Genomic DNA, 26,934 nt, shown 5'->3' on the forward strand with positions numbered 1-26,934 from the left:
TTCACACAGCAGTTTCTGCTATTTCATGTATTCCCCTTACATAGTCACTGGTGTGCATACCTTATCTCCCCATAATGAACTCTCTACTGACTCCTTATCTGCATAGTCCAAACCTTCTTAGGTATTAACATCAGCACAAAATTGTGCCATGGACACTTCATGATATTATGGGTTTCCATGGCTAAGCAGTTGCATGCAAGACTTAAATCACCAAGCACAATGCCAAGTGTCAGATCAACTGGTGTAAAAGCACCACAACTGGATACTAAAGAAGTGGAAATGTTCTGTGTTGGGATGAATCACAATTCTTTCTGACATCTGGTGATCTGATGATTTGGTGAATGCCAAGAGTACGTTACTTGCCTGACCACCATGTGCCAAATCTAACATTTTGTGTAAGAGGAATAATGTCATGGGAATCATTTTCAGGAGTTGATCTAGGCCATATAGTTCAAGGAAATGGAAACCTTAATGCTTTAGAACACTAGGACATTTTTAATACTTCTAACATTGTGGGAAAGGTTTGAGGAAGACCCATAGTTTGAGCAAGGTCCATAAAGACCTGGAAGAGGGAGTTTAATGTGGAAGAACGACAAACTTTACAGAACCCTAATCTCAACCTCATCTAACACCTTTCGGATAAAGTCAACCAGAGATTATAAGCCTGGTTCTGTCCTCCAACATCACTTTCTGACCTCACAAATGTTCTATTCTCAAAAATTCTCAACAACACACTACAAAATATTGTCGAAAGTGTTCCAATAATGGAATGGCCACAAAGAGGTACCAACTGTATATTAATAGTTATGGATTTAGAGTAGTATATCATAAAGAAGGTATCCCTGTACTTTTTCACATAGTGTACATCAGTGGCAGCGGTAAAAAAAAATCCTCCCGTCCCGTCAAGCAGTATTCCTTCAACTCATGATGCAAATGCCGTGTGAATAGACGTTAATGTGGCCCCTAACATTTTTGTCACATTTGTCATCTCTGTTCTTTATATTTCATGATTGTTACTTACTAGACCCGTCATAACCACTTAATCAATGACAAGTTTTTAGAGCAAGTTTACCTCTTATTTGACAAAGTGTTTCTATCTTTCCGGAGTGTATTTCCCTGGACTCCAGTAAAATATTATCAATCAGTATTCTATAAATCTCAAAAGCAATTAAGGAAGCAGAACAGTGCAGGGTTCCAAGATAACCTTGTGAATGCATCTGTGTCAGGCAGAGGTGAGCAATAAATTTCAGCCAAGATATGGAAATTAAAGCATAGTTATGGAGTCAAGTGAGAAGTACGTGGGCTGGGATTTTTGAAACTGGCCTTCCTTGACTATTGAATTCTTTTCACCTTTGTAGAAGAAATCTTTTTACCTCCCACGACTCTTAAATAGGTCAGCCAGATTTATTACCATAGCAAAAGTGTCTATAATTCAATCCGCATATCCAAGCTCCTGCTGCCTCCAACTCAATAATATTTCCAGAATTCATTCTTTCCTTAACCCTCAATCTACTACATTTTTACTGCATGCCCTCATCATCTCCTGCCTCAGCTACTGCAATATCCTCTTCTGAGGCCTCCTTACTTATAATCTCGCACATCTCCAGTTTGTCTGTAACTCTACTTCCCAACTTATCTACACCTCTCCTTGCTACTCCTCCACTTGAACCCTCCGCAAACTCCTTTATTGGCTCCTAATTTTCAACATATCTAATTCAAATTACTAGCGTTGACCTACCAAAGCTGTCCATAATCTGTCTCCTCCATTTATCTCCTTACTAATTTCTCGATAAACTCCAACACATAATCTCCGGTCCTCCCAAGGCCTCCTTCTCTCCTCCACATTTGTACATTCCTTACCCAAGCGCCTCCAAGACTTCCCTCGCTTATCCTCCACTTTCTGGAATGTTGGGCTCCAACACATCTATTCTCCATGGAATCAATGGTGCTTTAGCAAAAGTAGTACTATTAATTGCTTTGTTATTTGCGAGATGAGAAACAAATAGTGGAAGCCAATTATTAAGCAAAATATGAGAATTGGATTGCAAAAAAATTCTGCCAAACATCTGTTGGGTTTGTGTTCCTGGATAATTGCACATATAATGGAACATTGAGGGGTAAGCTCACAAGTGAAACACCAGTACATGTGCTAATACAACAAAGGACATTGACATATTATTCATTGGAAGGATCACGTCTGTCCAATCGCGCTGACACCAAACATATACATCTTACGGCCATTACTACAGCATGGGCAGGTGAGGGTAATTTTAGCAGAAGACTTGTTTCAACTACTACAGTAGAATTGTGAGCCCCAAACTGGGAGCTATGGTAGCAATATATGTATTTTGTTACATGGTGTTGTCTTATTATTATTGCAAGATTTTTCTTGGAAATAAACATTTTGAAAAAAAGGACTTACATTTAGGAGTGTAGGTAGAAATCTGTGGGCTGATTTTGCAGCTATCAGAATTCTACTTTGGCCATTGCAGCATTAGAATAATGGAGGCATTTGGACAGTTCTACGTCAGGCGAGTGCTTCTGCTCTTGCAATGTAAGTTCTCTTCAACCCCTTTCTCCTCCAACTTCCATTGCAAATCAAATCGTAATTTCTTATCTGCATGGCGCAATTGGGAGTGGTGCATTCTCATTATGTCATGGTGGCCTTTGCCCGCCCACAGCAATGGAAATTAACTGCAGATGTTCTGTGCCCCAAAAGAACATCTAAGGGGGAAACATTTCTCTTTGTGGAGCCTGATAAACTAATCTGGCTGCCAGTAAGGAGTCTTATAGTTTATAGTTTTTCCCTTAGACCCCATTATAGCTTCTCATACAGCCAGATCAGATCTCATACTTTGCACTGAAGAGGGGCCATCACCCCGAAACATCATGTATGCAAATTGAGGTTCCGAGCTGGCATTAATTCCTAAGTCATATGACAAGGTTCATTGGAGAGTCACTTTTGACTTTTAGGATTGCCACATCCAACAGGTGGCGCTAGAGTTCGTCTCCTTTGTCCCGAAAGAACATCAGATGCCAAGGGATTTCATTAGTTTAACCCTAGAATGCATACCTGGGGCCTCGCAGGCCTACTAGGTCATTTGTTTTCTATGGTAGATTGAATTGCTTGCGCGTTCTAGGGTTAAGAGATCTTAAGAGCTTACAACTTAGGAATGCAGAAAATATCGGTGCTAGAAAGGATAAAAAGTTTTGTGTTTGAATAAAATTTCAGCCATCAAAAAAGTAATGGACATTAAAGCGATAGGTTCATATTACAGAAAATGTTAACTTAAAGGCAGTTTGTCACACACAAAATGCAAGTTCAATGAGCTATAGGGAACTTAGCCCCTATGAAAATTGTACCTGTAAGTGGTACAGTTCCAGAGAAAATAACTTTTACTTAGTATGTAAACAAGGGTGTTTCATGCATTTTTGGACTAACCAAGAGTTACGTGTACCGCTATTGCCTCTCATTTTGCACGCTCAGGCGTTCTACTGCCTCTGAATAGCGCTGGGTCTCTGAAAGCCATTTTCCTAAAGAAAGCTAGCATGCGTGTGAATATGTGGAGCCCTTGCTCAGTCCTGCTCAGTTCATGGCTGGGTCCACCCTTCCAGTGGACTCATAAGAACCAAGTTGTCTGTCTTCATGCTTCACATTACACACATTACTTTTATTACACAGTATATAAAGTATATATCAGTGCTTTATCATACATAAATTACTTTTTCAGCTATTACCATTTTCTTCTAATGATTTACATTTTACATTCAGTTGTCAATTGCACCGATCCTGGGATTCCAGAAAATTCCATCCGTGAAAGTAAAATTGAACATGGAAACTTCACCTATGGAACGGTGGTGTTTTATGACTGCAATCCCGGATATTATTTATTTGGATCATCTGTGCTCGTCTGTCAGCCAAATGGGCAATGGGACAAGTCACTTCCAGAATGCATTAGTAAGTGAAATTTTGCAGCTCATTAAAACGGATAATTAATGAGATTAAACTATGTTAAGTAAAGTTGGAGAACTGCAGATTATCAGCTCTTAAAGGGAATGTGGCATCAGAAAATGACCTAAAACTTGAATCAAGTCACTACTAGGACTATTTTAGACTTATTCTTCCTCTTCTTTCATAAAATATTTGTGTATATTTTAAGAGCCCCAGACCCTATCTTTTATATTGAAGCATCTATTGAGCATGTGCAAAGGTCATTGTGCAAAAATGGTCAGCAGGGTCATCTGTAACATCACCTATTGATATTGGTGAATCCTATGTTATCAGCTTATATAGAGTTGTTATCTGTCATTGTAATACTACCTGAGATGATAGTGAAAGCCTGTGATAATGAACAGGAGGAAGTTTGAGTATAGAAGAACCTCATTGGACAACTTGAAAATTGCAAGATTACGATATATACAGTATATATGTATAGTAATCTTGCAATTTTCACATTGTCCAATGAGGTTCTTCTATACTCAAACTTCCTCCTGTTCATTATCACAGGCTTTCACTATCGTCACAGGTAGTATTACAATGAGAGATAACAACCCCATATAAGCAGATAACTTATACTGCTCAAAAAAATAAATGGAACACTTAAGGTACCTTCACACATAGCGATGCAACAGCGATCCGACCAGCGATCTGACCTGGTCAGGATCGCTGCTGCATCGCTACATGGTCGCTGGTGAGCTGTCAAACAGGCAGATCTCACCAGCGACCAGTGAACAGCCCCCAGCCAGCAGCGACGTGCAAGCGACGCTGCGCTTGCACGGAGCCGCCGTCTGGAAGCTGCGGAGACTGGTAACTAAGGTAAACATCGGGTATGGTTACCCGATGTTTACATTAGTTACCAGCGCACACCGCTTAGCTGTGTGTGCAGGGAGCAGGGAGCCGCGCACACTGAGCGCTGGCTCCTTGCTCTCCTAGCTACAGTACACATCGGGTTAATTAACCCGATGTGTACAGCAGCTACATGTGCAGAGAGCCGGAGCCGGCAGCACAGGCAGCGTGAGAGCTGCGGAGGCTGGTAACTAAGGTAAATATCGGGTAACCACCTTGGTTACCCGATGTTTATCTTGGATACAGCTTACCTCAGCTGTCAGACGCCGGCTCCTGCTCCCTGTTCGCTTCATTTGTCGCTCTCTCGCTGTCACACACAGCGATCTGTGTGTCACAGTGGGAGAGCGCCTTTGAAGAAAATGAACCAGGGCTGTGTGTAACGAGCAGCGATCTCGCAGCAGGGGCCAGATCGCTGCTCAGTGTCACACACAGCGAGATCGCTAATGAGGTCACTGCTGCGTCACAAAAAGCGTGACTCAGCAGCGATCTCGGCAGCGAGCTCGCTGTGTGTGAAGCACCCCTTAAACAAGGATTTTGTATTTTGGTGTTGCCTTTATTTTTTTTTTTTGACCAGTAATATATATATATATATATATATATATATATATATATATATATATATATATATATAAATATTAATTGCAATAACAACTCAAAAACCTGATTTACGGAATATCATTATCTGATTATACACTCCCTTTAAGGAATGCAGAGTCGAAAATGTTAGATTTCTTGTTTGGTTGAATCAACAAGAAAATGTTGAGAAAGTCATAAGTAGATCGCATTGCTTTTCTGGTTCTGATTCTCACTCAGTTTTGTGGTTCAGAGCTGCAGTCCCAATTCTTTAGGCTTCAGAGCTGAAATCTGTCAGCTTTCCTTGTTGACGTAGGGTCTCTGGTACCTGTCAGGACTTTCAGGAAACACTTGGAATACTGATGGCTGCTATTACCTACACTGAATTATAAGAGTTTAGCTATCCTATTTTGAATGTGGCCAGAGATAGATGTGACCAGACCCTTTCCCTTAGGTATAATGGTTTACTCACTTGATATGTTAATGTCTACATATATTGCTATATATTGAGTATCCTCTATAAAGTTACTGTTTGTTTTGCATTCATTGATTGTATGAAAATTATTTAATAAAATTATTTCAGCCAGAGATGAAAAAAGGTGGGGCTGATGGATGTCAACATGACCTATCCTTTTCTTCCATGTGAAGATAAACAGCTGTCAATGGTGTTTGGCAGGGGCTGCCTCCTCCTTATTTTGAACACATGCAAGACAGTTATAGTTTTAGTATTCTAACAATTAGTGATGAGCGAGCACTACCATGCTCTGGTGCTTGGTACTCAAAATGGGCAGGTCAGACGCTCATAAGGCCTTAACTTGAGTATAATGGAAGTCAATGGGAAACTTAAGCATTTTTCCAGAATCTTCCAGAAAAATAGTCAAGTTTGGGGTTGACTTCCATTATACTCAGTACTCAAATTGCGGACATCTGGGTTTCCAACCTGCTTGTTTCAAGTACTGAGAATCCAAGCATGGTAGTGTTCACTCATCACTGCTAACAATCCAAATCCTAAAAAACTGAAGTGATCTCAACATATGAGACTCTACCCTAGAGTACTTTTTTTTTACACCTATTAAGGTAAAACAGAATTAGGAATTATGCACCGAGTGCCCTCAATCAGCTCAAAAGTTGTTATATTGGGATATGGGGGTCTTCTCATGGAAGGTACTGCTGGTGCGGGGACTATGGGGATGTTATTTCGGACACAATAACGTGATTATAAGAGATTTTGCTTGAAAAAGGAGATCATTTTGAAAATACAAGCTGGAAAGTGCACAGATCTGAACTTTATTCTATTTACCCCAAATCCATAGTATTACAAAAGCCTCCACGTAATAAAGAAACTATAATCCTATGGAGCTTTTTCAAGATGCTACATACTGGAATTACACTTGTCATCTCTGTTTACAGTGATTGACTGTGGTCATCCCGGAGTTCCTCCAAATGCAATTATTTCTGGGGAGAAGTTTACATTTGGATCTACTGTTCATTATTCTTGCACTGGAAGAAGAACCGTAATAGGCCATTCTACGAGGACCTGTCAGTTAAATGGGCAATGGAGTGCATCTCTACCTCACTGCTCAGGTAAGCAGAGAAAATAGAAAATATGTGAATTTCTACTTGATATTTTCTGTGTGTGTGAATTTACGTCATGATACTGAATATGAAGAGAATCTGTAGCTAGCAATATATATGTTTTCTAATAAAAGCATTGGTTTGCCGAAAGTCCATTTTCATAGTTTGGTATTAAAGAGAGAGTAAGTGATTTCGTTACCCCATCCGAGAGCACCGTGATGTAGGTTTAGAACAATGTATCACTTAATGGGCTGCTTGCTGCAGTTTTGATAAAATTTCAGTTGTACCTGCTGCAGATCTACTAATTCTCTGAATGCTGAGTTCTGTACAACTCCACCCATATGAATGGTTGGCAGCATTCTGTCTCCATTGTGCATAGGCAAAAAGCTGAAAATCAGTGGTGGGGCTGGGGTTACAGAGATGATGAATATGGAAGACTACATGCAGTAGTAGAGTCAGATGGGCCCTTGTAGTATTCTAAAACCTTTAAAAACATAAGTATTGCCCCCTCACCCTTCATTATGTAGTATTGACCCTCATCTGGTAGTAATGTCCCCCATTCTTGGCTCCTTCCTGCTAAATATGTCCCCCATCCTGGTATATAAGTCCCCCATCCTAGTATATTTGTCTCCCATCATAATCCCCATTCTGGTATATAGGCCTCATATTCTGATATATTTGCCTCACATCCTGAGCCCCTTCCTGGTAAATATGTCCCGCAGTCTGGTATTCATGTCCTCATCCTGGGCCCCTTTCTGGTATGTATGTCCACAATCCTAGTATATATTTCCTTATCCTGGGCTCCTTCCTGGTATATATGTGCTTCAGTCTGGTATATACAGTATGTCCCCATCCTGGGCCACTTTCTGGTATATGTGTTCTTATCTTGGGCCTCTTTCTGGTATACCATATTTTTTGGATTATAAGATGCCCTTTTCCTTTTGTGAGGAAAATGAGGGGTGCATCTTAAAATCTGAATATAGCTTACCGGGAGGTAAATTGGCGGGGGGCTGTCTGTGCGGCTCTATGTGCGGGCGGCCTGGTTCCTGTCAGTGTGTGTGGATGGCTGGCAGGGTGCCTGTCAATGCATGTGGGCGGCCGGGTGCCTGTCGGTGCTGGCAGCCGGCTGCCTCTCTGTCCCGGTGGCTGGCTGCCTCTCTGTCCGGGTGAGCGGGCGGCCTATTGGCTGCCACTCTGTGTAGCCGGGTGGGTGGCAGGGTGACTGTGCAGACTGCGGTGGCTGTGCGGCGGGTGTCCTAGTCTGTCCGCTGTCCCGGCTTCAAATGATGGTGTCGGGAATCAGCTCGTGCTCAGATGGAGCTCTTGGATGAGAGCTCCATCTGTGCACGCGCCGCTCCGGATTACATTTCTTTGACGCCCGGACCGCGGACAGACTGGGACACTCGCAGCACCGGACTGCTCCACCACACAACCATCGCAGCTTCCGCTGCCACCACTGACCCGCCGCTGCCACCATTAACCCATCACCACTGCTGCCACCACTGACCCGCCGCCACTGCCAGCACAGCCTCTGCCTCCTGTGACCCCGCTCCACTATCACTGCCGATCACCTCCGGTAAGACAATATTGGTGTATAAGACCCCATTTTTTTTCCTTTTTTATCTTTAAATTTGGGGTGCTTCTTATTATCCGGTGCATCTTATAAAGCAAAAAATACTGTATATCGACCCCATTTTGCCTTTAGCACATAAAAATCCCTTAAACATTCTTATCACCTTCCCCAGCTCCCATGTGATGTAGCGTCGTGCTCTGTAGCTGGCACAGTGACTGACAGCTGACATTGGCGTTCCTGCTATAGCAACTGAAGACATCACTACCCTGCACCCCCAGACACGGGCACACTGACATCAGCCTCTGGTCTATTTTTTGCCAATGGCATGAATTGCAGTGCAAGGATCTGATGGATTCTATGCAGCCATGCATTTCAGCTGGCTGTGCATTAGCGGACTCACATCCAGCTGAAATAGGCAATGAGATGCAAAGTCTGAAAACCAAATATCCGTCACTATCAGCCTTTGCTATACAGGCTGTCAAACTACTTGTGTGCAGAAGTATTTAAACCTTGGTACATACTGGGTTTCATGGAATATACAAAACTTTTTTTTCTGCATTATTTTGTTAGAATACTACAAAAAACATCTGCATACCAATCGTAACCAAGATAGAGTAGAAGGTTTTGGTACTTCCAGGATCTTTTCTTGTCTTTTTATGATAAATCCATGTGCGAGAATTTAAAAGAGGCATAATACGCAGTCCATTGAACCCCCACCCCTGAGCTTCATTATGTTCTATTTATACATTGTTTTATTCTGTTTTCTCCAATGTTTCTCAGTTTCAGTTCTTTGCATCCAAAATGGCCTTGATGAACATTTCCCTGCTTCTGAAATTATTTTCTAATTTTAATACTTGCTATTGTTTTAACGCTTTTCAATAAAATTATAGAAATTAATGGTATACTGCAGGCTAAATATGCACAATTAGAGATGATCAAATATGTTGAAAATTTAATTTGGCACATTCGGTCAAATTTGTTTTAAAAAAAAAATGATTTGGGAATCAAATGTGTTTTATTATCATCTGAAATATTCTCCAGACTCCAGAGTATAATAAAAAAAAAGTATTAAATGAACCTGTCATGTGAAAAAACACTTCAAATGTACAGATATGGGGTTCATCTGTACCATAATAGCTTTCTTGACTTGCATGGCGCCCACAGTTAAAGCCCACTGTTGGGAGGAAATTAACTTGATTCCTCCCAGCAGCATTCAGCTTCCAGTCATCAGGGTGGCACCAACATGGATTTTGTTATCGCTCAATGTATAGTGAGCATCGGCTATAATCACGTTTCTGGGACTGACTGACAGCCAGGTCCAGTCCAGAAGCCAACTGTCAGTCAGTACCGGGGTAATGGTTACAGCTGCCCCCCACAATACACTGAGCGATAACTAAACCCACAATGGCACTACCCCTATGACTGAAGACAGAATGCTGCCCAGAGGAATAAAGTTAATTTCTTCCTGCAGCGAGGCTCAAAATGCCAATGCTCGGCAGGTTCAAAATACTACTAACCTGAGGGAGAATCCCTTTTATCTGCAGGTTAATAGCATTTTGTCACGTCAGGTTTTTTTTAAAAAAGAATTTTGCTCATCTTCCTTCCATCCAAAATTCACCCGTGCAGCACCCTGTCTGTCTTCTTTTTGATACCTCCGGTCTTCTTTCATATTCACAATTGTATTCAGCACCTATAGCGCTGGCTAAGCCTTATGATGTCATGATATTAAAGGACGTAGTGAATAGGCTTCACTCGATATCATGTTGTGAACCTCAAGACGCTAAAGGCAAAAGAGACATGTAAGCTAAAATATAAACCTAAAGGGTCTGAAATACTGGTAACTAGAGTTGAGCAGATCGGTTATAATCCGGGTCCGGCGGATCCGGATCGGGTTGCCGCAGGGGGGGGAGAGAGAGAGAGACAGAGAGAGAGAGGGGAGAGGAAAAAAAAATGATCCAAATCGTGCACCCCGAATCCCGGGTACTGGTCGGACTCGGATCGGGCTCTCAAACCGTGCGGATCCGGGTCCGCTCAACACTACTGGTAACCTGTTCCCCTACATACTATCAGGAATATCCACAGATTGAGGCTGCATTGAAAAATAATCTGCCACTCTTAAACCAAGATTCCAAGTTAGCCAAAATCTTGAATAACAAGATTCGCTTTGTCCTTAAGAAATCTAAAATTTTATCAAATATACTATCACCTATCATGAATACCAGTTCTGATAATATTAACAGGACCTGGCTTCTTTTTTTTTTAAACACCAAATTTTATTCCAAATTTTCATGTGTATTACATCTTATGAAACAATATAGCAAGTATGAATTCACTATTTCCATTAACAGGTTATTGTCAATTAACTATTCCTCCCGTTTCCCTTGTTTTCCCCCCCTTAACTATGTTTTTCCTACCTTCTATTCTAAAATAACCCCCCCAACAGCTTAGCACACTTTTCCTCCTGTCTAGCCCACACGAAGAACACCCAACAACGCCACATTTTGTCATTTTATCATCACCACATGTCTCTAGATTAATCATTTGCCTTCTTATCACACCTTCACATTATGGCTGTTTTAATTTCCCCAATGTTCCCTTAATGTCTTCTAGTAGATACCACTCTGTGTACGTGAAGGGGGTAACTATTGTTTGTATCTCTGTAGCTTCACATTGTTTTTCCATGAATTTTCTCCATTTATTAAAGAATGCGTCGGTCAAACCGTCTTTGTTTTTTTCTGCTTCCCTCTGTTCAATTCTAAGTAGCATTTTAATCTGCCTCATTACCTCGTCTTCTGACGGAACGTTCCCTTCGAGCCATTTGCCCAGCAAAGCCCTTTTTCCAATTATGGCTATACTATGGAACAGCTTTGGTATTCTATCTCTTTTTTCACTCACTCTTGCCATTTGTTCAACATGGTCATCATGAAAAATCCATATCAATGGGTCCATCGCCACCTCTACCCCCCATATATTAGTTATTAGCGCCTGCATTTTTTTCCAGAATTTTTGACTCTCTGGGCATTGCCAAATCCCATGTAACAGATCCGTGTTTAACGTCTTACATTTGGGACAATGTACTATCTTATTAACCTTCTGTTTGTTTGGTATGTTGAAGCCATAGATCGCCCTGTGTATCAGTCTAAACTGTGTGTCCCTCCAGCCCTCATTAACCACCTCTTTTCTCATTCTCATCCATCCTTTTAGTATCTTGTCCCCTGCTGTCTCGTCTCCCAATTGTCTCGCCCAGTTTCCCAGGGTGTTATCCGTGTTTAAGGGGACTAACACCTCTCTTTGTATAGTGAAGTTATGTTAATCTCCCGCTGCTCCTGCATAATAAGTTGGTCCATATCATTCATCTCTTGTTCCTTCCCGACATCTCTCAATAGCTGCATTATACCTTTCTCTATCTGTTTATATTGTATAACTTGGAATGGAGATAGCCCATATTTTGTCACAATTTCTTGATAGGACAACCATCTATTTTCCGTCTCATGAAGCAGATCTTTCACCCCTTTTATACCTTTTCTTCTCCATTCTATAAATAATTTGTTTTCCCTGCCCGCTGGGAATTCCGGGAAACTCCATATGTTTAAGTATTTAGAAATTCTCCAGGGTAAGTTGAATTTTTTCTCACCGCCTTCCACGCCATCACTGTATCTCTGCATATTAGTGAGTTTTTAATGTGCCGTGGTATGTTAGCAAGTGACGTATGCAATATTGCCCCCAAATCCCAGGGTTTACAGAACTCGCCTTCCAATCTCATGTCCGAGTAACCGTTTGTCTTCCTTAACCAGTCTATTACATGTCTCATGAGGCACGCCAGATTGTACCCTCTAATGTTTGGCATTTTAATACCCCCCTTCTCCAGTGTCTGCATTAATTTCTCAGCTTTTTTTCTTGGCCTTTTTCCCCTCCACAAGAAGGTCGATAACGCCTTATTCAGCCTGTTTACGTCTGTGTGTTTTAATAATATAGGGATAGTCTGCATTGGGTATAGTAGTTTTGAGAAACTCATCATTTTTAGAAGATGGTTCCTACCCAGTAGGGACAATGGAAGCCCCTCCTACATCTTCAATTCCCGTTCTATTTTCGTTATCAGTGGTTTAAAATTTAACTCATATATCGATGCAGGTTGGCGTCCCACTTGGATTCCCAAATATTTAACGTGGGTTCTCGCTATTGGTATCCCATGGACATTGTCTCCTATTCCCTGAGCTGCCAACACCGCTGTGCTCTGTTGGTGTAGAAACAATATTTCACATTTTGCCTTATTTAATTTGAAACCTGCCAAGTTTCCGAATTCCTCTATCCGTTGTAGTGTCATTGGGAGTTCCTTCTGGGGTTTATTCATAAACAATATAATGTCATCCGCAAACAGGGCTGACCGTAGCACCTCCCCTCCAATGTTGATACCTTCAAACCAATTTCCCTCATTCAACATTTTTGATAGGGGCTCGATCGCCAGGTTGAACAGGAGGGGGGACAATGGACACCCCTGTCTAGTCCCTTTAGTCAATGAGAAAGGTCTCGACAGAAATCCTGGTGTCGCCACCCTGGCTTTAGGATTCGCATATAATACTCTAATGAATGTTCTAAATGCTCCCCGAATGCCTACCTCATCCATTACTGTTTACAGCCATGACCACTTTACATTATCAAATGCTTTTTCGGCATCTAATGTGATCATGGCTGGAAATGCCCCCTTCTGTGGTTGTCCGTGCCTATTGGCATCCAATACTAGCATGGTTTTTCTTATATTGGTCACCGCCGATCTCCCCTTTACAAACCCTGATTGGGCCGGAGAGATTACTCTCAGCAATATCTCCGCCAGTCTGTTGGCCATCAATTTGGCCAGTAGTTTTAGGTCCTGGTTGATCAAAGAGATCGGTCTATAATTTGCTGGATTATCTAAGTTTTTCTCTCCCTTAGGTATGAGTTTTATATATGCCGTGTTGAGGTGACTCGATATTTCAGTGCCTCCCAATATTTTGTTAAACATACGTGTCAATATCGGTGAGATCTGCTCCTTCATCACTTTATAGAATTCCCAATTGAACCCATCGGGTCCCAAAGCTTTATGTACGTTTAACTCTCCTATCACCTTTTGGACTTCTTCTATTGTGACTTCTGCATTCAGACTAGTCAGCTCCTCTGTGCTGAGTCGTGTGAGGTTTATTTGTTTCAGCCATTCTGCCCCTCCTTCACCACCTTCATTCCCCTTACCATACAGTTTCTCATAGTAATCCCCCAAGATCTGGTTAATTTCCTGTGGTTTTGTGGATTTGTTCCCCTCCTGTCCAGTCATACTGGTTATTGAAGTCATTGGTCGCCTTCCCTTAGCCAAATTGGCCAGTAATTTCCCTGCTTTATCGCCGTACCTGTGCAGGTCAACCTCCATTTGTGACCGTACTAGCTCTTCCCTTTTTCCTGCCCAAAGCTCGATCCTTTGTTTCGCCCCCTTCCATTCCTCTTTTGCTTTTTGGATAAATGAAATAGAGATAGAGAGACAGGCGCAATATGAGAAGTATCCGTGGATAGATTTAGGATAGATATTTAGAACTGCTCACCTTTGCAGGTTGTGCGCCCCCGCACAACTCCAGTGAAAGCGTGTCAGTCCGGGGTATTCCTCCGTTCTGATTGCAGTGTCCAAGCTTATTGAATCCAGACTTATGGTATGTTGTCGGGTCCTGAACTCCACCGGCACCTTGGGATTCAGGTTTTCCTCCACGATCCTCCAGTTCCCAGCTGGATTCTATAATGGGTTGGCAGGTCCTTTGCAGCTACTACCGAAATCCCAGGTAGGGAGTGGGTATATGGAAAAGAGTTCTTTCGGTCTAATGTAGCGGTATACCTGTTGAAAGCATATTGTCTGCTGAAACGCGTTGTATTAATAGGAGCTTATAATTAATAAAGTACAACATTTAATATCAGCAAGTGGTTCCTTATGCGCTAAATTAGACCGAAAGAACTCTTTTCCATCTTTTGCTTTTTGGGACATAGTTTCCAAATATTTCATATATTTTTCTCTAAGCGTATCACTAGCTTCTTGGTATTGTGCATGTGTATGTCTCTTGATTGTAGCAGTATACCCCATTAGTCTCCCTCTCAGCACTGCTTTTGCTGCTTCCCAAAATAACATTACATCCGTCTCATGTTCACTATTAGTGTTGCTATACTCTTCCCACCAGCCCTTCAGTATTTTAACAAAGTCCGTATCCCTAAGTAAAAAGGACGGGAACCTCCACAAATAGTCCGATCCCCTCTGGACTGTGTAATTTATTTCTAAGGTTACTGGGCTGTGGTCCGATATCACCATGTTCTCAATATCTACATCTTTGACCCTGCTCAAAAATTATTGGTCAACCAGAATATAATCAATTCTTGACGATGCGTCATGCGGATGTGAGTAGTGAGTGAATTCATGGTCATATGGGTGTTGTAGCCTCCAACTGTCTTTCAGATTTTTGTCTTCCAGCAGCCTAGCCATCAAGCCTTTTGTCATTCTTGTCTGCCCACCTTGACCCCTGTTATGTCTCCTATCTTCTTCCCCTAAGACCATCGCATTGAAATCTCCTCCCACTATTTTGTTCCTTTCTGAGTCCATTCCCACTTTACTTGTGATGAGTTTGAAAAATGAATTCTGTGCATTGTTGGAGCATATATGTTGTGTATGCTAAACTCTTCCTGCGGGCTGTTTAATTTTATATGGACATATCTACCTTCCTCATCGCTATCTTGGGAAGTAATCGTATGGTTGAAATGTTTGTTTAATAGAATCATGACCCCTGCTTTCCTTCCCGGGGAGCCCGACCCAACTTCTTTTCCTACCCATAATTTCTGCATTCGGAAAAAATCTTCCTGTAGTAGATGCATTTCCTGCAGCAGTGCGATATCTACCTTCAATCTTTTAGGATGTCTCAGAACCATCATGCGCTTGTGAGGTGATTTCAGACCTTTCACGTTCCATATCACTATTTTAACCATAGTCAGCGTTGCCCATGTTTTTTGCGTCGCTATGCGTCCCCCCGTGTGTGTGGCTTTGTGTTTCCTCTAACTTTGCTGTGCGCTTACAACTATGTATTGCCTGGGCGCAACCTTGTGTCCCAATCTTGGCATTAACTATAAACCTGTTGGTTACCCCCCCAACTGCTCTCAATTGTCTTTCGGTATGTTTATAGCGTTGCTTTCCCTGAACCCAACTATTCAACCTAGATCTATTGTCAACTGTCCCCCCCTTTACAATCAATCGTCTCTTCACTTCCATTTTTTCTGTGATGCTCCTGGCTCCGCAATCCCCTCCCAGCCAACTGATTAACATTTACATATAGCCTGTCCCCCATTGTTCTGTTATCTAACACACCAGAGCAAGGCCTTCCTGGTCAACAACCATGTCAGCATACAATACCCCCTCCCTCATTGCCCATATATAGCATTTGTTGCCTCTGATCTCAATTTCACTCCACCTCCCAGCAGCATAAGGCCGGTTTCACACATCCGGCTTTTTGCCGTTTTGCCGGATGCGGCGCTCTCCCGTACAGTTAATACAGTACAGTGACAGCGCAACAAGCGCCGGTCACATGCTGTCATGTGACCGGCGCATGTGACCCGGAAGTTACAGCGCTGTCATTGTACTGTATTAATTGTACGGGAGAGCGCCGCATCCGGCAAAATGGCAAAAAGCCGGATGTGTGAAACCGGCCTAAGTGACCTGGCTACCAGAGGAGCGATTTATCAGTAGATACTGGAGAGAAACCCGGTCCTCCATAGATGTTAGGACCCCCCTACACCCCCGAGGGGGCCGGGCACCTTGGTCAATATAAATTGAAGAGGCGAGAACTAAAGAGAAGAGGGAGTGAAAGAGGAAGTGGAAGAGGAAGTAGAGGAGGAAATAGGAAGTGGAAGAGGAAGTAGGAAGTGGAAGAGGAAGTAGGAAGTAGAAGAGAAAGTGGAAAAGGAAGTAGGAAGTAGAAGAGGAAGTGAAGAGGAAGGAGGAAGTGGAAGAGGAAGTAGGAAGGGGAAGTAGGAAGTGGAAGAGGAAGTAGGAAGTGGAAGAGGAAGTAGGAAGTGGAAGTAAGAAGTGGAAGAGGAAGTAGGGTGTGGAAGTAAGAAGTGGAAGAGGAAGTTGAAACGGAAGTAGGAAGTGGAAGAGAAAGTGGAAGAGGAAGTAGGAAATGGAAGAGGAAATGGAAAAGGAATTAGAAAGTGGAAAAAGAAGTAGGAAGTGGAAGTGGAGTAGGAAGTGGAAGAGGAAGTTGAAGAGGAAGTATGAAGTGGAAGAGGGAGTGGAAAAGGAAGTAGGAAGTGGAAGAGGATGTGGAAGAGGAAATAGGAAGTGGAAGAGGAAGTGGAAGAGGAAGTGGAAGTAAAAAGTAAAAATGCAATGATAAACAGTAGATGTTACTCATCCCCTGCATTCCGTCAGTCCCCTCTCTCCTGGGCCCCTCAGTTCAGTTCAAAATATCAATTCTCCTTGTAGCCTCTCTTATGCCGCTCCCTTCTTCTGGTTTCCAGGCCTATGCGACGGTGACCTCCTTGTCTTTGGGCTTCCTGCATGGATCTCTCTCCCCTCCTCTCTCCCCTCCATCCAGTCTTTCCGGCCCGATGCCCGGCTCTCCTCCTCTCCTCCATGCCGGTTATGTTGCCTCTCTGGGGATTCCTCCGTCTGGTTTCTGTTCTCCATCTCCTCCATCCACTTCTCCGCCTCCCTCAAGTCTTTTGTCGCAAAAAGGGATCCATCACGTCTTGTTACTCTTAGTATTGCAGGATAGAGCAGTTGGAATTTTATGCCTTTACGGTACAGCGCAGTGCAGATTTTACTAAAGGCTTTCCTTTTGCGTGTAACCTCCGCCGAGTAGTCCCTGAAGATCAGCACTTTATGTCCTTGTAAAGACAATGGGGTCCTCCTTCCTCTAAACAATCGCAGCAGCTCTTCTTTGTCTTTGTATTCCAAGTATTTTATTATCACTTTGCGTGGCCTGGTTGGTCCAGTCACTCCCATGCTGCTTTCTTTCCCATTTGTTCTTCCTGTGCCTGGATGCTCTCTTACGGGGCCCACTCTGTGCGCTATTTCCACCCTGCATTTATGCATCAGACCTAGTGCCTTGGGGAGCTCTGCTTCAAATATGCTGTCCAATTGCCGCTTATTGATTCTGGGAGTCCCACCAGCCTTAAATTGCTTCTTCTGGAGCGGTTTTCCAGATCTTCCAGTTTCTCTCATGGCCTGGGATCCCTCCACCATCTCCTGCAGCTGCCCCTTTAATGCTGTCACCTCGTCCTCTGTGTCAGAGATTCTTTGCTCCATCTCTGACATCCTGGCTCCCTGCTGTGTGATCTGCTCCTTCAGGGAAGATAGCTCTGCCCCCACCATGGCCTCCAAGGAATCCTTGATCCTGTCTGCCAGGTGCACTGCCACTGCACCAGCCAGACGGTCATAGTCTATTTGCAGGCCTGGGAGCTGGTTGTGCTGCTGGGCTGTCCGCTGCTCTCTCAGCTGCTCCCCCTCCTCCTCCATCTGTCTCTGCTCACCTCCCTGCATACCGCCACGGCCCGCGTCCGCCGCCATCTTGTGCTCCATGTGCTCTCCCTCTGCAGCACCCTGCTTCAGCTGTCTGCCGCTGCTCCGGAGGAGGTACCGCTCCATGCACGGTCACCTCTCGCTCCTTGCCTCCCTGTTTTCTGCCTCCTCCCGCGGCCGTGGGGCGCTTTTGGTCAGTTTGTGGGGCTGAGGAACGTGCGGAGCTCTGTCTCCCGCGTCGTCACATCACAGCGCCGGAACCGGAAGTCCCCTGGCTTCTTTTTAAGGGTTGTTTTAAAAGTGGTATGCCACAATGTGGTTTGTGCAAACTAATACAAAAGTGGGACTCTATAATCTCTTCCATTACGGGAAGTTCATTTAATTTGAATGCCTTTATTGCAATGCTGCACATTTGGTTTATTTGGTTACATTTAATATATGTAACTTACAATATATTTGTTGCCCAGTTTAGAAGTTAAATTTCTGCATTTCAGAAAATATGAATGGTGCCAAAAGTAATCCAAATGAAAATAAACATTTGCTCTTTGGCCTATCATGCCAAATTTTAGAAGTTCACAATGGAAATATTGATAATTTGTCTGTGTGTGGCATAGAGAGGGTGTATTGTCCACACAGAGGTCCACTGAGAAGAATTTTGGAGACTAGTGCAGCACAAGGTCCTAATTACAAAACAGAAATATTGTATTTTTTTTGAAAAATTTCTAAGAATATTAAATAATAAAAATGTAGATTGGTGCACCATAGGAATTTTAATTACATATTGCGTAAAACGAAAAAAAATGCGAAATGGAAAATATTTACGAAATATACATTTTACAGTATATACAAGTGCTTTTCAATAGATTAGAATGTCATCAAAAAGTTAATTTATTTCAGTTATTCAATACAAAAAGTTAAATGTATATATTATATAGAATCATTACACACAGAGTGATCTATTTCTATATATTATGTAGAGTCAATACACACAGAGGGATCTATTCATATATATTATATATAGTCATTACTCACAGAGGGATCTATTTCAAGTGTTTATTTATGTTAATGTTGATGATTATGGCTTACAGTCAATAAAAACCCAAAAGCCATTATCTCAGAAAATTAGAATAATTAACACAAAACATCTGCAAAGGCTTCCCAGGTGTTTAAAATGGTCCCTTTGTCTGGTTCAGTAGGCTACACAATCATAGGGAAGACTGCTGACTTGACAGATGTCCAGAAGGCAGCCATTGACACACTTCACAAGGAGGGTAAGCCACAAAAGGTCATTGCTAAAGAAGCTGGCTGTTCACAGAGTGCTGTATCCAAGCATATTAATGGAAAGTTGAGTGGAAGGAAAAAGTGTGGTAGAAAAAGGTGCACAAGCAACCAGGATAACCGCAGCCTTAAGGGGGCTTTACACATTAGCGATATCGCTAGCAATTTCTAGCGATAGCGAGCGTGTAAGTACCCGCCCCTGTCGCGCATGCGATTGTTTGTGATCGCTGCCGTAGCGAACATTATCGCTACGCAGCGTCACACATACTTACCTGGTGGGCGGCATCGCTGTGACTGCCAAACAATCCCTCCTTCAAGGGGGAGGGACGTTCGGCATAACAGCGACGTCACCGCAACGTCACACAGCGGCCGGCCAATCAAAGCAGAGGGGCGGAGATGAGCAGGACGTAACATCCCGCCCACCTCCTTCCTTCCTCATTGGGGCCGGCGGCAGGTAAGGAGACGTTCCTTGCTCATGCGGTGTCACACATAGCGATGTGTGCTGCCGCATGAGCGATGAACCACAACGCTAAACAACCCTTACCGATTTTTGACTTTGGGACGACCTCTCCATGGTGAACGATTTTCACCATTTTTGAGGTCGCCTAAGGTCGCTGGTAAGTATTACACGCTGCAATATCGTTAATGACGCCGGATGTGCGTCACTAACAACTTGACCCCGGCGACCAAACATTAACGATATCGTAGCGTGTAAAGCCCCCTTTAATATGATTGTTCAGAAAAGGTCATTCAAATATTTGGGGGAGGTTTACAAAGAGTGGACGCTGCTGGAGTCAGTGCTTCAAGAGCTGCCACACACAGATATATCCAGGACATGGGCTATAAGTGTCACATTCCTTGTGTCAAGCCACTCATGACCAATACACAACACCAGAAGCGTCCTACCTGGGCCAAGGAGAAAAAGAACTGGACTGTTGCTCAGTGGTCCAAGGTGTTGTTTTCAGTTGAAAGTAAATTTTGAATTTCATTTGGAAATCACAGTCCCAGAGTCTGGAGGAAGAGTGGATAGGCCACAATCCAAGCTGCTTAAGGTCTAGTGTGAAGTCTCCACAATCAGTGATGGTTTGGGGGCCATGTCATCTGCTGGTGTAGGTCCACTGTGTTTTATCAAGACCAAAGTCACCACAGCAGACTGCCAGGAAATTTTAGAGCACTTCATGCTTCCTTCTGCCTGCATGCTTTTTGGAGATGGAAATTCAATTTTACAGGAGGACTTGGCCCCTGTCCACACTGCCAAAAGTACCAATACCTGGTTTACTAACCACAGGATCACTGTGCTTGATTGACCAGCAAACTCGCCTGACCTAAAAGAAATAGAGAATCTATGGGATATTGTGAAGAGGAAGATGAGAGACACCAGACCCAACAATGCAGACGAGCTGAAGGCTGCTAACAAATCAACCTGGGCTTCCATAACACCTCAGCAGTGCCACAGGCTGATCGCCTCCATGCCACGCCGAATGGATGCAGTAATTCATGCAAAAGGAGCCCCAACCAAGTATTGAGGCATTTACTGTACAGACTTTTCAGTAGGCGCCAACATTTTTGAATTAAAATTTCAGTAGGTCCTATAAAATATTCTAATTTTCTGAGATAATGACTTTTGGGTTTTCATTGGCTGTAAGCCATAATCATCAACAGTACCAGAAATAAATACTTGAAATAGATCCTCTGTGTGTAATGACTCTATATAATATATAGGAATTGATCTCTCTGTGTGTAATGACTCTATATAATATATATATATATAGATCCCTCTGTGTGTAATGACTCTATATAATATATAGGAATAGATCCCTCTGTGTGTAATGACTCTATATAATATATAGGAATAGATCCCTCTGTGTATAATGACTCTATATAATATATAGGAATAGATCCCTCTGTGTGTAATGACTCTATATATTATACAGTATGTGTTTCCCTTTTTACTTTGAATTATTGAAATAAATTAATTTTGGAGATGTACTTGAAAAATCTTTTGGTGGTGTTAGTTTATGTACATAATTGGATGTATTGTTACTTTTACTTTCTGTATTCAGATTAATTCAATATCTTTTCTATTTTTATTTAACACTTGACTGTGGATTTGCTATGTTATAATTCATGTATTTAACTCTCAAGATAAGTTTTTCCTCCTTTTGTTTTCAGTTAGCATTGGGGCAGTACATTTTTTTTACAGCATTTCATTATTGGTATTTAAGATGGTTCATTTCATTTGGTTAATGCTATGACTAAGAGTGGGCTTTACTCAAAATGCATAGGTCAATGTGTATATTTGTAACAATACCATTTTAATAATATAGTAATATAACTAATTTTTTTATAAAAGGAAGAGAATCTGTTGTGCCAGAGCTGGACTTTACCTTTTCATAGTTTCTATCTTTGAATTTCAAAAGATCATCTTTTCTTCCCACCTATAGCACCATTCACTTGTCAGATTTCATTGACTTTATCAAGCTTTACACGCTACGATATATCTAATGAGATGTCGGCGGGGTCACGTCGTAAGTGACGCACATCCGGCATTGTTAGTGATATCGTAGCGTGTGACAGCTATGAACGAGCAGAAATGCTCACCTTCTCATTCATCGCTGACACGTCGCTCATTTTCTAAAAATCGCACGTCCTGTTGTTCATCGTTCCCGGGGCAGCACACATCGCTCCATGTGACACCCCAGGAACGATGAACACAGCTTACCTGCGTCCCGCCGACAATGATGAAGGAAGGAGGTGGGCGGGATGTTTATGTCCCGCTCATCTCCGCCGCTCTGCTTCTATTGGCTGGCCGCTGTGTGATGTCGCTGTGACGCCGAACGTCCCTCCCCCTTCAGGAAGTGGATGTTCGCCGCCCATAACAAGGTCGTTCGGGAGGTAAGTACGTGTGACGGGGGTTTACATCATTGTGCGACACGGGCAACAAATTGCCCGTGCAGCACAAATGATGGGGGCGGGTGCGATCGCAAATGCGATCGCACGACAAATTGCAACGTGTAAAGCAGGCTTTACTTTTGGACTACTTTGATGCTCGTTTCGCATGTCCGCTTCTTCAGGAGCTGATACAGATCATATTGTCAACTCTACAGCTCTTTATATTTATGATAATCAAGAATCCAGGTGTTTTTGGCATATGTGTGTTTATACCTACCCCTTGACCTACGTTTAGTGTACTATAATTTGCAGCACATTGATGAAGCCAAGAGGTGCAAAACAATATATCTTTTTGACCTGTTATATACAAGGTCCTACATGGACATTCTTATTACTGAAAATATCATTGATATTCAGTTATAGGCTACAAAATTCCATAATTACCCACCAAAAATTATTTCTTAGCTATATTGAGGGGGAACGAAGACATGTATCTCATTGACTTTATATTTCCAAGTGCTATAAATGGCAAAGAGAACATTAAAAAGTAAATGACCACCAACTAATGATTTTAGTAGCAAAGCTTTCATTTCAACTTCATTTGCTGTGTGATACTTCAGGAGCTTCTGTCCTCCTATGTCATTGTTGTTAGAAGTTCATTGCTGATTACTGTATTTTACAGCAGCTTATAAGACTGTGAACACTTTTATTGATAATTAGATCATTCATGGAAATTACATTCAATCGAAAAAATGGCATTTAAATGTATAAGCATACAGAAATGAAATGGTAGAATTTAGATTTAAAGATCAGCGTAAATGTAGTGGACTAATGATTTAGAAGGTTGTGTGGAGAAGGGCATGAAGAAGATGGTTAAATGCTGACCTAACTTTACTTTTGCATGTTGGAGAGCTTTAACAGTGCCATTATTTAGGTAGATTGTTTTTAAAGAGCCTATAAAGAGGTTTTGCTATCTTGCAATGATAGTCCATTGCGTATACTGTATATATATGAGCAGTCTATTTGCTTTAGTCGGGATTAGAGATGAGCGGTGTTCGAATCGAACTGTTCGCCAATCTCAAATTCAACCTGTTTTAGGCGATGTTCGACTCGTTTGACAAACGCAAACAATTAGCTTCAAGTTCGACAGTTCGATGTTATGTTCAATAACGGTTTGATCACGAAAAGCGTAACTGGCTTTTCACAGTAATACTGTCATTCAATGTTAATACAGTGGAACCTTGGTTAACAAGAACAATCCGTTCTGGGAGTGTGCTTGTTAACCACGTTACTCATTCAGCAAAGCAAGATTTCACATAGGAAATCATTGCAATGCAGACAATTCGTTACACAACCTGTTAAATGTCCTATCCTCGTCCCCTATTGTGCCATTCCACACTGCACAAACACACACAAACACGTACAAACACGTACAAACACGTACAAACACGTACAAACACACACAAACATACACACACACATATGCTCACCTTACCTTCCGTTCCATCACCGGCCTTCTGGGACTCGCAGTTCACCGGTACAAGATGTGTATCGGGTATCCATCACGACCAATGCCAGAACTTCCGCTGCCAGAGCACTGACGTCAAAGGCAGGAGCCTCTTGCCTCTGATTGGCCAGCGTGCTGCCTTTGAGCAGCGTCTGACAGAGGAAGTTCCTCCCTCATCGCAATGGTTACCCGATACACGTAGTTCGCCGGTACAGGATGTGTATCGGGTAACCATCGCGACAAGGGAGGAACTTCCTCTGTCAGACGCTGCTCAAAGGCAGCACGCTGGCCAATCAGAGGCAAGCGGCTCCTGCCTTTGACGTTAGCGCTCTGTCAGCAGAAGTTCCAGCATCAGTAGTGATGGTTACCCGATACACATCTTGTACTGGCGAACTGCAAGTCCCAGGAGGTCGGCGATGGAACGGAAGGTAAGGTGAGCATAATATGTGTGTCTGCGTTCGTGTTTGTGCATGTTTGTATGTGTTTGTGTTTGCCTGCCATTGTTTTCAATGGTGTTCGAAGGTGTTCGACAAACATATAGGTGGCCACCCTAGGTGGCTCATCTCTAGTCCAGATGTGAGGTTTTTTTTTTTACCAGACAGATATTTTGCTCTTTCTGTAAAAAATAAACTTTACTATTTTATTCCTGAACTTCACCCTTAATGAAGGTAAATCTAAAAAAAATAAGATGTAAAAAATAAAATACATTTCATTTGTAAGAATATATTTTGCAGAATATCTCTTAAATAGCATGCAAAGTCAAAAAATATGTGTCTGTTTAAATAAATGTTTTACTTAACTCTTTCCTGACGTACTGCCTTGAAAAAACTATTCATACCACATGAACTTATAGCCACAAACTTAAATGTTCTTATTAAAATCAAAATGTGATATATACCAACACTAAGTAGGTGTCATTGCTCAGTTTGGGGATTCGATCAGTTGACCCTCTGTTTCATGCTTAGTTCCTCTGTATTCTGGGCTATTGTCTTTTTCTTCCCTGTCCAAATACTAATGGTTTCCTTTGTGTTTGCTTTCCCTTCTCAGTTTACTGCTCGCCAGTTGCCTCTCATTTCCGCGTTGTAGTTTGCCCTATCACATTCTCGATTGAGTTATATATGTTCACCGCTCTCCTCACTTCCATGCTGGCTATATCTCAGGGAATTTATCTCTGAGAGTTCCAGCCCTTCAGCGTAGGGGTTTACCTTTGAGTAAACACCAGTTGCATGACTGCTGTGTGTTAGTTTGGTTTTCCTTCCCAGCTGCTCTACCTTGTACCTCAGTTCAGTATATGTCTTTCACAGTTCTGATGCACAGAGTATCTTCAGTTGTTATGTTCTGCCATGCTCTCCTGTAGAGCCGATACGTGTTGTTCCATCAAGTAGAGCTTTTATAGGTTTGGATGATCTGCTGTTTGTCTTGAACACCTATGTACGGGTTGTCTCTCAGCTCTGGGTATGCTGGTCCAGGGAGTTGCCTACGCAGATGCTCTTAATTCCTGGTGATTGCTCTGCTTCATTAGGGAGTATGCTCACCCAGAACATCGCCAATTGTACTTCCTGGTTACAGCAGTGCTCTTGGCTCCCATAGTGTTTAGTCATCTGATCTTGGCTCTTGACTTTGGACTGTTGTTGACTCTTCTCTGTCTCTCTCCCTGCTCTTGTCGTTTCCTCCTGTCTTCTGACCTCAGACCTCCTCCTGACCACACCCCTGCCTGCTCTTTGTCTCTTGTATCTTGACATCGTCTCTGTCTGCTCCCATTGTCCTGTCGCTACCTCCTGGCTTCTGACCTTGGCTTGTCAGACTACCTCCCCATACACATTCACACAAGTAGTTTCTACCTACTGCCACCTTGTGGCAGACATCACAATTTTACTTTGACTTTGTGTTTGCTCTTGCATACTTTCCTGTCCCCTTTCTGGCAGAGTGTGGTGGCCTCTTCTCAGGTCCTTCAGGGGGCAGGAGAAATCATTAGACATAATTTAAGGAGCCTGGTCTGATGAGATGCTTTTAGTTGTGCAGCAAGGGTCTTTTAATCTGCACAGGAACTTGAGGAGTGTGTTTCCTCCTTTTTCCTTTTCCACTACTCATGTGTGTGAATGTATCAGGTGTATAACAGTAGGAAGTACTTAAAAATAATACATGGCTTTCTAAATGATTTAAAAATATAAATCTGAAAATTGTGATGTGCTTTTGTATTCAGCCCCTCTGACTTAATACTTCTCTGAGCCACCTTTTGCTGCAGTTACTGCTGCAAGTCTTTTGGTGGATGTCTCTACCAGCTTTGCACATCTAGTGGCTGAAATCTTTGCACATTCTTCTTTGCAAAATAGACCTATCTCAGTGACATTACATGGAGACGTCCATGAACTGCAATTTTCAAGTCTTGTCACAGATTCTTATGGTGGTTAGGTCTGGACTGTGACTGGACCATTCACACACATGAATATTCTCTGATTTAAATCACTCCATTGTAGCTCAAGTCATATGTTAAGAGTTGTTATCCTGTAGGAAGGTGAACCTACACCCCAGTCTCAAGTTTTTTGCAGCCTTTAACAGGATTTCCTACAGGATTGCCCTTTATTTAGCTCCATCCATCTTTCCATCAGCTCTTGCAGCTTTTCTGTCACAAAGCCTCCCCATAGCATAATGTTGCCACCACCATGTTTGATGGTGGGGATGGTTGTGGAGACATGAGAGTCAGTGGGTGCTTTCATTTGCTTGCCTGGATGTTTTTAAAAGGATTGGACAATTCAAGGGGCATATCCAACTGAACAGCTGTACTCCTTTCCCGTGGCCAGAAAACAACTCAGATAACACAGGGTGAGGATACCATGTTCCTGTAAGACTTCATTGTGTCACCAACAGTAAATAGCATATTGTACATTGTGAGGAAGGACACAATATTATGAAAGTCACAGACTCTCACCCTTCTGCTGGCACATCCAGGATTAGACCCTCTGTGAATTTGTGGCCTCCAGGGCCAGCTGGCCCAGCTAGCAGTACCCCATTTTTTTTGGGGGGGCACCCACTGAAATGAGATAGTGGCAAGCTTAGTGAGATGACTGAACACAGTGAAGTATGTAGCCAGGTGACTGCATTGTCCCAACCTGAGTTCTCCAAAGAAATTTGTAGTCTCAGTGTTAGCCAATGAAGCATTTCTGTAAACCCTAGCT

At 42.6% G+C, this 26,934-nt stretch overlaps 1 protein-coding gene across 7 annotated transcripts in view; it reads left to right on the forward strand.

The window, feature by feature from the left end:
- Positions 1–26,934, forward strand: part of CSMD3 (CUB and Sushi multiple domains 3) — a 2,007,504-nt gene that overhangs the window by 1,793,660 nt on the left and 186,910 nt on the right. For all 7 annotated transcript variants that reach the window (XM_075352941.1, XM_075352934.1, XM_075352935.1 and 4 more), the window contains 2 exons: positions 3,773–3,958; positions 6,830–7,003. In XM_075352941.1, coding sequence (XP_075209056.1) covers positions 3,773–3,958; positions 6,830–7,003 — 360 coding nt within the window. The remainder of the gene's footprint in view (positions 1–3,772; positions 3,959–6,829; positions 7,004–26,934) is intronic.

This window comes from Anomaloglossus baeobatrachus, chromosome 6 (assembly GCF_048569485.1).
Source record: "Anomaloglossus baeobatrachus isolate aAnoBae1 chromosome 6, aAnoBae1.hap1, whole genome shotgun sequence".
NCBI lineage: Eukaryota > Metazoa > Chordata > Amphibia > Anura > Aromobatidae > Anomaloglossus > Anomaloglossus baeobatrachus.